Raw genomic sequence first — 13,824 nt, forward strand, 5'->3', positions numbered from 1 at the left:
TAAGGTAGTAGCCACCCTGACACTCACTCCTCTTGAACAGGATAGAAAGCACTTTCAATGGGATTAAAATCAGGACTAGACTACCCCACCGGATTAAAGCAGGACTATATACCCCTTTGTTCCATCTAAATACCCCTTCCCTCCACTTTAAAGCAGGACTAAATACCTCTCCATTCCATCTAAATACCCTTTCCCCTATCAAAATATCCCTCTGTTCCATCTATATTCCCCTTCCTTTATCTAAATACTCCCTTCCATCTAATGCAGTGCTTTTTGATTTTTTCCCCCCTGAATGCATTTCCCTCTCTATGAATTTCACTCTATTCTAAATGTGACCCGGCACTCTAAGCTTCCCCTCACTGCAACCTTTTATGGGTGGGCTTCTGGTTCGCCTCAGGGGACTCGGCAGGCTAAGAGAGACCATTCATCTCATCCTCTTCCTCCCTTTGGTTGTGCAGCACATCCTCACAGGGCACTGCCTCCTACGCAACCCAACCAACCACACACACACACGCACGCACACACACACACAGGGGCGCCGCTAGAGATTCTGGGCCCCATGACAGAATATCATTTTGGGCCCCCCCACCTAAACCACCCATCAACCTAAACCCAGTTGAAGTTGATGAACTATTGATGCACTGCAAGAAATCCAATGATGGACATCTTTTGTAAATGTAATTTAAAATTACAGTTAATACAGGAATCAACAATTCAGCAAAGAAATCTCAACATTCTTTAACTTATTAAATTAAGACTTGAACAACACAAGGACAAAAGTATAATTAAATGAAGATTGGAACCCAATTATAAAAGTATAAATCTATAATAAAAAATAAAAATATAATTTTAATGCGGTGGTATTGTGTCTAAATAAATGTAGATCTTGTAAAGATCAGTTGGCCATAATACTGTCAGGATTAGATCAATGAAGAATTACAGCAGAGAGATATTTACTGACTCAGCATTGCTTGTTTCACACAAAGACAAACGTGTCTTATACAAGAGGGAGCAACACAGACATGGTGCCAGCGAAATTGAATGTGAAATGGGAAGATTTTTATTTTTACACTGCGGCAGTACTGTGGAATAGTATACCTGGAGAGCTAAAAACTATATCTAGCCTAATGCACAACGATTCAAGATAGGAGTAAAGAGATCAAATCAAATCAAAGCTAAACGCTGGGCCTTCTTAGTAGCAAAATCTTTAATAAGATCCTTAAAATCTAGTGATGAAGCCAACTTGCTGTGCTGCTGTCATTGTCCTTTGTTACTTCTTGCTCTTCTTCTTCTGCCTCTTTACCTCTTAATTTTTTAAATGTTTATTCATTTTACCCAAACAATTACGAATTACAGGGACATTCCCCCTGGAGTAACTGAAGGCTAAGTGCCTTACTCAAGGGCACACTAGTAGTGGTGTGGTTTCAGGCGGGATTTGAACTCGCAACCTTCCGATCACAAGTCCAACTCACTATCCACTACTAGACCACCACTACCCCCCCACCTCTGCTCTCCTCTCTGGCTGCCTTGCTTGAAGAGGGCCCTGGCATGGAGTATCCATAGGTACATAATTCATAATATGTCCTATAATAGTATTAACATAATAACACATACATTACACCAGATTAGCTAACTTAAATGTTATCTAGCTAGCTAACAATATTATTAAGATGCCAGTGTGGTCAATGTTATTGCAATTACTGGAAGAACTATTAACTAAATATGAATATTAGCTAAAGTTGTATTCAATGCTTGCATGGTAATGCAGCATACATTAAAATATTCTAAATATGTTTGTTAACCCCAAACTCCTACTGCTCACCCCCTTCTCCTTCAACTGGGAGGTGCATCTGTGCATGACGTCATTAGCATGTAACATTATACTAGCTAGCTAGCTATAATAGCAAGAGTGCATAGCTGCTGGATACAAATTCACTGAGCTCTAATACATTTGGACCAAAATTGCCCTAATCTCATACATTTAACTGAAATTATACTGACAGTGCACTGTAAGTTAACTATACTTGAAGTTAATGTTAATTAGCTATCCACTTGTTAAGCCTGACGTCAAAAGTGACGTTTAGCCATTTCCGAGTCCAAACCAGAAATTCTCCGCACCAGAATACCTCTGAACTACAGCGGTAGAATGACAGTTTAATAGTTTTTTAGACTCGGATCTATTCATACAACAAGGGACACAGCACTTTCCCGTTTTCTCCATATTGTCAGGGTATTTGAGCCTCGGAAAAGCGCTATATAAATATAATTAATTATTATTATTATTTCTCCATTTCGAAGACAGCACCTCAGCCAACGTTGGGTCCCGGAAACACGTCACGACTTAACAAGCGGATAGCGAGCTAACTAGATCATCCACGCAGTGATTAGATCACTAAACCACTGTTTTTAGTGATTTTTTTACTTTTCTCTTTTGAGACCCTGACTTTGGCTTTGCCTTTCACGACATCGTCCACGCACGCACACGTACATTTGATGCATTTCCAATCTGGCTGTCCTCCATCTGTCCCACACACATACTACAGCAGGACGTGTTGGTCATGGAAACCTTGTCAGAATATTTGCGGTAACGTTCCTCTCGTCTAGCAGCTCACGCGCGGTGGACTGAACCATGCAATGACTAATTAGAGGGGTAAATAATAAGGCTTAATTTTGTTAAACATAGAGAAACAAAACTCCAGTTTGTTTCTTTTGTGACTTTTTTTATTACATAGAATTATAATTTGAATTCGGCTACATTAACGTCCTTATGATAATAATAATAATAATAATATTTATAAATATAATATATAAAAAATAAAAATAAAAATAAAAAGATTCTCATGGGCCCCTGTCAGTGCTGGGCCCTTAGAATCGTCCTAACTTACCACCCCCTTAGCGGCGCCCCTGCACACACACACACACACACGCACGCACGCACACACACAGAGACACACACACACGCACGCACGCATACACACACACACACACAGACACACACACACGCACGCACGCATACATACACACACACACACACAGAGACACACACACGCGCACGCACGCAAGCACACACGCACACACACACACGCACGCACACACGCACGCACGCATACACACACACACACACACACACACGCACGCATGCAAGCACACACGCACACACACGCACACGCACACACACACACACACACACGCATGCACACACACAGGGACATGCCTAACATCTCACAGAAGATAGATGTATTCTTATCGTACCATCACTAGCAGGTGGAATAAATAAAAAAGAATATAAAATGTATATAAAAAATGAAAATGTATCAGATTTGTCTGCTGTTTATATTGGGGGGGGGGGGATACCTTAGCCTACCTCTGAGGGTTATTTGTCCGAGAGAGTCAAAAAGCTGTTCAATTAAAGCATGTCATCTGAATGTCATCTCTCTGTGCTTGTTTTTTTTCTAAAATGTTTTGCCATCTCATTATGATCCTGGAAAAAAGAATGCTGAATCTGCATTAGATACAGTATGTAATGCATCATAGACTTATCAGCAACACTACTGAGGGAAATGTGAGTCAACTGTGGCATCATACAAAAGAGCACCACTAAGAGTGATGACTGGGTTCCTCTCTTACTCATAGTTTCCATACCACAGCAGCCAGAGCGTGCCCATGGCTAATCACCAGAGAAGTGCTAAAACCTTCTCTTCTCTTCCTGTTCTCTCCCTCCCTCCCTCCACAGGCAGATGGGCGCTTTATTTACCCTAGGGAAGGGAAGGGAAGGGAGGGGGGGAGGGGGGGTGGTTGTGGGAGTTGGCTTACCCATAGAAATAAAATATGGCACTACCGTCCCACATGAAGGAAAAGACACTCAGTCACTCTTCCAATTATTCTCTTCAATTATACATAGTAGAGGCCAAAAACAAACCTGTTTCGGCATTCACCTTCTTCAGTGTTTCTTTCTTACCCTGCTACCTCCTGTCATCTTGCCCTAATCACTAACCCTTATCATCTAGCCCTACCCCACTCTCCATGCCATCTTGCCCTGCTCTCTCTACTATGTCCCCCCCCCCATGGTCTGATCCCCCAACCCACCCCACCCCCTTCCACTACACACACCACCCCCGCCTACCATCCCTGTAGTCTATATCCCCCCGTGGTTTCATCCCAGAGTCCAGAGTCACAGCTGGCGGAGCAGCAACAGGAAGCCCACCGCCACCACTGACCTCATAGAGGGCAGGTCCCGCAGCAGCATCATGCCCCACAGCCTCGGGCATCGGGCAGCTGTGGTCTCTGACTGACGAGGAGACGTCAGCCAGACTCTCTCCCCGTCCTTTTGTTATTCTCTCTCTCTCTTACTCTTTCTTTCTTACCATTTCTCTCTCCATCTGTTTTACCATCTATTATTGTCTCTCTCGCCATCCTTCTTACCATCCATCATCCTCTCTAGAAAGCTCTTTCTGTCTCTGTACGCCCCTTCTTTATCTATACCTTTTCTGAGTGGTTACACTAATGCGGAACTCCAACATTCAAGAAGAATCTTGGCATTGGCATTGACGTCAATGGGACATCTGTGCATGGATTCAAGTAAAATGTGTGAATCTGGAGCAAGAGAAACGTGAGCTCAGACAGACCAGATCTCTTAGAAACATTATCTCAGAGACTTTCCCATGAGCAGCCTCTCCCACAAAATGTGGTTTAAAGGGATTCTCTTTACTCTACTTGAGTGACGTATTTCGGGGTAATCCCCCCCCCCCCCCCCCCCTACAAGTAGCTTTAGGGAGGAGTGAGGTTATCGTTTCTTGTGTTTACTAATGTGCATCTTAGCTTAGACATGACTGTGGCTGGCTGGGAGGTGCAAAGCACTATGGACGTTGTAGGTGTTAATCATTCTTACATTTTACTTCCAGTTTTCTCACTTATTTGCTTGAATTTCAAGATATTTCCTGGCTATTTAGACAACAACCCTGAATACCCTGAACTCAACGTACAATAATGACAAGAGCATCAAATCCTTACATTATGACATGTGTTCCAAAGGAATAACTAGTGGAGATGGATATGCATCCATTACATTTCTACAAGATACAGTATTGGATAAAACAATACTGATAACAAAAAAGAATTTGTTTTGGATAATTGCCAATCCAAAGAAACTAAATAGGACTGCAATTCAATTGATTGTCAATAATGTGACCACTGAATGAAGGTTACCTATATGTTGTGAATATCATACTGTACATTCACTGTCTCTTACAGCATCAAGAGACAGTGAGCAAAAGAGAGCAAAAAAGAGAGCAAAAAATATGTAACAGCACAAGAGTGGCTGGTACGAGGGTAAAACAAATGCCAAGACCAGAAAGAGAGACCAGAGAAAGAGAGGGGGGGACAGGGAGAGGAAAAGAGAGAAGGGGGAAGGGGTCAGGGAGAGAGGGAGGCCAGAGAGGCTTGAAGCTGTGTATACCTTTTTGTAAATGTAACATCATTATTTGGTAATTTCTGATACATTTTGAATAGACTGGCATCTCAATTATCTATATTTGTGAAAATAATTATGTCACACTTACGAAAAAGGTATACACAGCTACAGTGGATTGCGAATCCATAAAACTGCTAGCCGAAGCAACGCTAACATTCTAGTATACTCTTATAGTATACTGTTATTATAGAAACAAATAGAAAGTGAAAGGCAATTAGGACGTGAAATGAGAATTCCCACTCTCCATTTTAGTGTAATGCTAGGCTCTGATGTCACTTCCCCTCACCTTCCGCTCCACCTCTCTGGCAGGAAATGTTCTGGCTGCTGGAACACTTCCGGGTCGCGGTGGATGGCGTGGCTGATGTAAATGGCGGCGTTGCCCTTGGGAATGTGGTAGACTCCCAGTGTGGTGTCCTACGGAGAGAAGGCAGGGCCAAAAAGAGTCAAACAGCTGAGTTGAGAGAGTCTTTCCTCTATTCCCTGCATCCTCTCTCCTTGCTTCCTTCTCTTTTCAACTTCATTGGATAGAGACAGGAAGATAAGGAGGAGAGGGCATGACAGCAGGGCATGAGCCAGATTCAAACCCATGTTGACATGGGCATACATGTGCACTGTTGGCCATGGTGCTGGAACACTGAACCACCCCAGGTTCACTCCTTTTTTTAAGGAAGTGCAGTACCATTTTTGTGGAAGCAAATTGGAGCCCTACAGTAGGTCCTTATTTCTGGATACACCCTGCTGGGTAGAGAGAGGACCTGATGGAAGTACTGTAGCCTGCTGTGTAATCTTCGTATCTAGTGTTACACAATTTATTGTGAAAATCTGTGTCTCTTCATCCCTTACAGGATGGGTAAAGAATAAATAATTAATTAATTAATTAATTCAGTTATCCAACCAATCAATCCCTCATTCATTAATTCACTCTGGCAGGGAAAGAGAGGGCCCAGAAGAGAAGTGTAGGCCTATATCCTGGCAGGAAGAGAGAAAGAGAGAGAGGAGCAGATGCTGATGTTTTTATGTAAAAACCCATTAGCAGGGAGCATATGGATCCACATGGTGGTTTGCTGGGTTCTCTGGGCAGAGAGTGCTGCTTAGGAAAATAAACAAACACATCCAGTATCTGGCACATAGGAGGTGAGGCTGATATGAAGTGAAGTAGGTTTCATAACAAAGGGTAGATTCAGCGATATGACTATCATATACAACAAAGCTACTTCCTGCAACAACAACAACAACAGGATTCAGATGCTGGGACTGCACACATAATGGAAGCATTGGCCCATTTGAATTCTGTTGTTGTTGTTGTTGTGTTGTTTTCTTCTGTAAGCAGGAAGTCTCTCTGTTGTGTATGACATGTCTGTGTTTTAAATGGCTGTGTTTTGTATGTGTACATGGAGTCTCTAATGCAGAACAACGAATGTCCTCAATGAGTTGTCAGGTTGTCTAATCTAATCGTATCGTATCACAATAGCAGTGTCAGTCTTCTGTACTCCCTGACCTGGCAGAGTTAATATGCCACTACAGAGCGCCAACGGGACATGCTCAGAATGCTGCGGCACACTCCCTGTTCCGGATGACAGGATTACTCCAGACTTTCCGACCACTCTGGAATCTTAATGATGTCAGGTGATGTCAGGAGCTTCACAGCTCGGAGACCTAGCGGGGGGATATGGGTAGTAGAAGTGCTCTCTCTCTCTCTCTCTCTCTCTCCCCATTATCTCTCTACTGTATCTCTCTCTCTCTACTGTCTCTCCACATTCTCTCTCTACTGTATCTCTCTCTCTCTCTCTGTACTGTCACTCTCTCTCTCTACTGTCACTCTTCTCTCTCTGTTATTGATGTAGATGAGGTACCGTATCTCAGTGAAAGGATCCAGCTATTATAAGCCTCCTCCCCCCTCACGCAACTCCTACATCAGTGTGTGTATGTGTGTGTGTGTTTTCATGTGCACATATGTGGATGCATTATTCATGCACCTGCCCGGTGGGAGGGGGAGGGGACAGGGTGGCGTCCCATCATGAATATTCAACACACACCTTTCTGTTACCACGGTGAATCAACACTCCTGAATAGCCAAACATGACCCGTAACATTCTTTCCCTCAACGCCTCCACATGGGTGACTGTGCCCCAGCATGGTTCTATATCGTGGAGCTCCGCCCCATAGGGGAGCTCTGCTCCTATTGGTTTACCCGCTACCTAAAGTAGCCAATGACTGAATTTTTCAATGCCTGCGCCCGCCTGGGGTGCTATATAAAGGGGTGTACTTCGCTACCTCATTCTCCCAAAAAGTTCAGCACGGGTTTATATCTGAAGACTGAGAAGGACGACTACTAAGACTGGAGAACCCGCCAGACTTTTCCCTTCAAGATATGGATCGTCCGCCGCCTATGGAGAAGTTCCTCCGGGACGCCTGCCGCTGCGACTTCCGAGCAGCGGAGGACACTTTTCAGCGGAGGAGACTTTTCCCTTCAGCGATGGATCGTCCGCCGCCGACCACGAAGAAGTTCCTCCGGGACACCTGCCGCTGCGATTTCCTAGCAGCGGAGGACAAGCACGACTTCTGCCACGTCTGCCTCGGCCCCGAACATGCCGAGGCGGCGTTGGTCGCCTCCCCCAGCTGCCTCCCCTTCCACCTCCTTTCCGTCGCGGAAAGGCGAAAGGGGATGGCCTGGATCAAGGAGAGCTTTTTTCCCCTGGCGGGCGCTATCTCGGGGATGCTATCCGACTCGAATAGCTCTGCCGATGATGCGTCCGGACAGGCCCCAGAGCGGCGTTCTGGGCAGGCACCTCCCCAAGTAGGGATGGTCCCGCCCGCTCAGCCGGCCCTGACACCACGCCGCCCTCACCCAGCTGAGTGGTCGGTGCCGGTGTCAGAATCAGAAAGCTCTGATGAGCTCGGTGCGCAGGCGGCGGCGAATAACATCGCCGTGTTTAACGCCGCCATTGCGAAGATCACCACAGACCGACCCAACGGTCTGTCTGCAGCGGAGGCGGAGTTTCTGAGCAAACTCAGTGCCGCGACGACACGAGGCGTTATTACATCAAAAACCCCTCCATGTCTATCAAGACCTGGCCCAGCTCATGAGCGTGCGGCCGGTTCTTTGATTATCAGGCATAATAAACCTGCGTCAATAAAGAGCATTGTTACACATAACAAACACTCTTTACAGACGGTAAGTCAGACGGTAAATCCCTAAGGAGGATTTTCCATGGTATCTACCAGAGCGGAGACCCACCTGCCTTGTCAGAGTGTGGTCGAATCGCTACCGGTTAGAAACGAAGCGGAGACTAGCCCAGCTTACCGGCGTGTGGCCAGCTCTCTGCCTAGCAGACTTACCCCTATCACGACACGAGGCGGTATTTACATCAAAAACCCCTCCATGTCTATTCAAGACCTGGCCCAGCTCATGAGCGTGCGGCCGGTTCTTTGATTATCAGGCATAATAAACCTGCGTCAATAAAGAGCATTGTTTCACATAACAAACACTCTTTACAGACGGTAAGTCAGACGGTAAATCCCTAAGGAGGATTTTCCATGGTATCTACCGGAGCGGAGACCCACCTGCCTTGTCAGAGTGTGGTCGAATCGCTACCGGTTAGAAACGAAGCGGAGACTAGCCCAGCTTACCGGCGTGTGGCCAGCTCTCTGCCTAGCAGACTTACCCCTATCACGACACGAGGCGGTATTTACATCAAAAACCCCTCCATGTCTATTCAAGACCTGGCCCAGCTCATGAGCGTGCGGCCGGTTCTTTGATTATCAGGCATAATAAACCTGCGTCAATAAAGAGCATTGTTTCACATAACAAACACTCTTTACAGACGGTAAGTCAGACGGTAAATCCCTAAGGAGGATTTTCCATGGTATCTACCGGAGCGGAGACCCACCTGCCTTGTCAGAGTGTGGTCGAATCGCTACCGGTTAGAAACGAAGCGGAGACTAGCCCAGCTTACCGGCGTGTGGCCAGCTCTCTGCCTAGCAGACTTACCCCTATCACGACACGAGGCGGTATTTACATCAAAAACCCCTCCATGTCTATTCAAGACCTGGCCCAGCTCATGAGCGTGCGGCCGGTTCTTTGATTATCAGGCATAATAAACCTGCGTCAATAAAGAGCATTGTTACACATAACAAACACTCTTTACAGACGGTAAGTCAGACGGTAAATCCCTAAGGAGGATTTTCCATGGTATCTACCGGAGCGGAGACCCACCTGCCTTGTCAGAGTGTGGTCGAATCGCTACCAGTTAGAAACGAAGCGGAGACTAGCCCAGCTTACCGGCGTGTGGCCAGCTCTCTGCCTAGCGGACTTACCCCTATCACGACACGAGGCGTTATTTACATCAAAAACCCCTCCATGTCTATCAAGACCCGGCCCAGCTCATGAGCGTGCGGCCGGTTCTTTGATTATCAGGCATAATAAACCTGCGTCAATAAAGAGCATTGTTACACATAACAAACACTTTACAGACGGCAGCCCATCCCTTTTCGAAATGACCCCACCTTGGGCTGTGCCATCTCCTCGGTGGGCAGCGGCGGCTGGGGTCATACAGAAATTCAAGCTTTTTCTGTCGACTGCACCACAACAGACGGCCCAGCCGCTGTCGTTGCTTTATGCAGAATGACTAGAAGGGACAGGTATTCTGTCGGGCTGGCTTGACAGGACATTGAGGAGGGGATATGCACTACAGTTCATTCAGCCTCCTCCGCCCTTCAGGGGCGTGAGAGAGACTGTTTTTTGTCCTGCCCGATAAAGACACGTGCGCTCCGGGAGGAGATTACGAATCTCCTAACAAAGGGCGCAGTGACATTGGTTCCGAGGGACCAGTGGGACATGAGATGGTACTCCCCGTATTTCCTTGTCCCAAAGAATTCGGGAGACATGAGACCCATACTAGATTTCAGGGTCCTCAACGAGAGAGTGGCGAAACGCCCCTTTCGTAGATACCTGAGGGTCGCGTATTTCGTGTGCCAATCACAGAGTGGCACAGGAAATTCCTACGTTTTGTTTTCCAAGGGAAGGTTTACGAGTACACGCGCCTGCCCTTCGGGTACGCGCTTGCTCCTCGTTTTTTCTCCAAATGCGTGCAGACAGCACTCGAACCACTGAGGCGTAACGAGATACGCATAATATGCGGATCTCGACGACCTACTGGTCTTGGCCCAATGCCCAAATCGAGCCATTCGGGACGCAACCTCACTGGTGCAGCGCCTCACTCAGCTGGGGTTAGCTGTAAACTGGACAGAGAGTGCTCCGTGGCCGGCTCAACAGTTTTCCTATCTAGGCATTCAGTTGGATACTGCCGAGATGAGGGCCAGTTTATCGGCACCACGGAGAGCGACACTGACGTCAGCTCCCTGGGTGTGTCGAGTGACAAATACAATCACCGCTCTGTCAAGGATGTCCTTACTAGGACTGAGGTCTGCAGCCCATGTAGTGGTCCCCTTAGGCCTGTTACACATGCGCAGACTGCAGAGGCGGTTCGCACGACTGCGACGGGTTCCAGTGAGAACGCCGTCGCAAGTTGATTGTAATACAGAGATCGGTTAAAACCGACCTGAGCTACTGGAGAGACCCGCGCGTCATCGCGCGCGGAGTCGCCTGAGTTCGCTGAAAGCTCTCCACATTCCAGGTCTGCTCAACGAAGGAGCAGATCTGTTATCACGGGGAGGCCCGAGGGACGACGACTGGAGGTTAGCACCCTCCATTGTGTCGCTGATTTGGGCACGGTTCGGGCAAGCAGAAGTGGTTCTGTTTGCGTCACGGACGAATGCGCAGTGTAGCCTTTGGTTCTTCCTGCGCGAACAGGACAACCCGCCATTGGGAGTCGATACATTCGCACACCACCCATGGCCGAGGGTCCTGTTATACGCGTTCCCACCCCTGACATCTATCCTCCCACTGTTGGCACGAGTGAGGTCAGAGAGGCTAGAGTTAATTCTTGTAGCCCCGGACCGTCCCGGAGCCCCGTGGTTTCCGGAACTGATGGAGATGTTGGTAGAGGGCCCATGGCCCATACCTCATCGACAAGATGCACTCTCTCAAGCCAGAGGCTTGGTGAGGGGGCCGCCTATGATGGGGGGCCCCCTCATGGCCTGGTTACTGAGAGGGATTTGTTAGAACGCAGGGGTCTGACAGACGCGGTCATTCAGACCATTCAGAGTGCGCGCGCGCAATCCACTGCAGGGGGATATGCGGCGCGCTGGCGAGTGTTTACACAGTGTGAGGGACAGGACGTTGACCCAGTCTGCTGTCGGGTCGAAACGTTCTTGTGCTTCTTACAGTCGCTGTTTGACAAGGGATTGGCGGCGAGAACTATTAAAGTTTACGCGGCTGCCATCTCAGCTTGTCATGAGGGTTTTGCGACAACGACACTGTTCAGTCATTCGCTGGTTAAGCGTTTTTTGACTGGAGTGTGTAGGCTTAGACGCCCTCATAGGACTCTAATGCCAAAATGGGACCTGTCGATTGTGCTAGAGGCGCTGTGCGTGCCCCATTCGAACCCATTGACACTGTGTCGTTGCGTTTATTGTCTCTCAAGACGAGTCAGCTCCTCGCCTTGACTACGGCTAAGCGAGTGAGTGATTTATGTGCTCTCTCGACACGGGCAGATTGTTTGATCATATCTGATGACAAAACAAAAGCTGTGTTACGCCCTAACCCGGCTTTTATCCCTAAGGTTAATCGTGGGTTTAGGGTTCAGAGCTGTGCTCTGAGCGCCTTTTTTCCTCCTCCTCACGACGGAGAGAGGGAGAGGCGTTTACATTGTCTATGTCCGGTGCGCGCGTTGGCACAATAGGTGAAGCGCACGGCAGGACTGAGATCTTCTCCCCAGCTTCTGATCTGCTACGGCGGACAGAAAGCCGGGGCACCACTCTCGAAGCAGAGGCTGTCCCATTGGATTTGCGAGGCTATTAGCCTCGCATACGAATCGAAGGGGCAGCCCGTGCCGACTGGCATTCGGGCTCATTCCACCAGGGGCATGGCCACATCAGTGGCCATTCTCAGGGGAGTGGGAGTGGAGGAGATATGTGAGGCGGCGTCTTGGTCGTCGCCATCACTTTTTGTACGGTATTACTTGAAAGATATTCTTCCTCATCCTTTTCTCATTCTGTCCTCAGTTTTGCTGATGACTGATGTAGTGGGAAGGCACTTGGATTACCCTGGTCATGGGGATTCTATTCAAGTGTTGTCAGGATGAATACGGATGTGCCTGGGGAGGGGACCCTCCTCCAGGACATGTTCCGTTAGATCAACAACCCTACGTGCTCACGTAAGGGTTAGATCAGTGATATTTCTTCCGCATCCTTTTCTCATTCTGTCCTCAGTTTTGCTGATGACTGATGTAGTGGGGAAAGCACTTGGATCACCCTGGTTGGGGATTCTATTCAAGTGCTGTCAGGATGATTACGGATGTGCCTGGGGAGGGGACCCTCCTCCAGGACATGTTCCGTTAGATCTACAACCCTACGTGCTCACGTAAGGGTTAGGTCAGTGATATTCTTCCTCAATCCTTTCTCATTCTGTCCTCAGTTTTGCTGATGACTGATGTTGTGGGAAGGGCACTTGGATTACCCTGGTCATGGGGATTCTATTCAAGTGCTGTCAGGATGAATACGGATGTGCCTGGGGAGGGGACCCTCTTCCAGGACATGTCTGTTAGATCAACAACCCAACGTAAGGGTTAGGTAAGTGATATTTCTTCCTCATCCTTTTCTCACTCTGTCCTCAGTTTGCTGAGGACTGATGTAGTGGGGATGGCACTTGGATTACCCTGGTTGGGGATGCTATTCAAGTGCTGTCAGGATGATTACGGATGTGCCTGGGGAGGGGACCCTCCTCCAGGACATGTTCCGTTAGATCTACAACCCTGCGTGCTCACGTAAGGGCTAGATCAGTGGAGCAGACTCGTGTGGGTTGGGCCAACTTTTTAAGGTTGTCTTGAACCAACATCAGTGGTCAGCTCCGGGTGCCGCTGAGATTGTTTTACGGATTAATAGTCTCAGTGGGGGTACATTTGGCCTCGTTCGCTCCGCCTAAACCAATAGGAGCAGAGCTCCCCTATGGGGCGGAGCTCCACGATATAGAACGATAGTTATGGAGATAGACTCCAGTTCTATGAGTGGAGCGGAGCCCCATAGGACTGCTGGCCCACTTCGACTCGTTCAAACCCGGCTGTTTTTGTATGTTTGGGAGAATGAGGTAGCGAAGTACACCCCTTTATATAGCACCCCAGGCGGGCGCAGGCATTGAAAAATTCAGTCATTGGCTACTTTAGGTAGCGGGTAAACCAATAGGAGCAGAGCTCCCCTATGGGGCTCCGCTCCACTCATAGAACTGGAGTCTATCT

The 13,824-nt window shown here is 47.8% G+C and overlaps 1 protein-coding gene across 1 annotated transcript in view; it reads right to left on the bottom strand.

Moving 5' to 3' along the window:
• The window catches only part of LOC308156188 (putative cytochrome P450 120), a gene marked incomplete at both ends in the record, with an annotated part of 38,017 nt that overhangs the window by 9,801 nt on the left and 14,392 nt on the right, over positions 1–13,824 (bottom strand). Inside the window, one exon of the mRNA XM_080529543.1 lies at positions 5,757–5,884. Within this exon, the coding sequence (XP_080385669.1) occupies positions 5,757–5,884 (128 nt within the window). The remainder of the gene's footprint in view (positions 1–5,756; positions 5,885–13,824) is intronic.

The sequence above is a fragment of the Nansenia antarctica genome (genome assembly GCF_963989245.1).
Source record: "Nansenia antarctica genome assembly, chromosome: 4".
Classification (NCBI taxonomy): Eukaryota; Metazoa; Chordata; class Actinopteri; order Argentiniformes; family Microstomatidae; genus Nansenia; species Nansenia antarctica.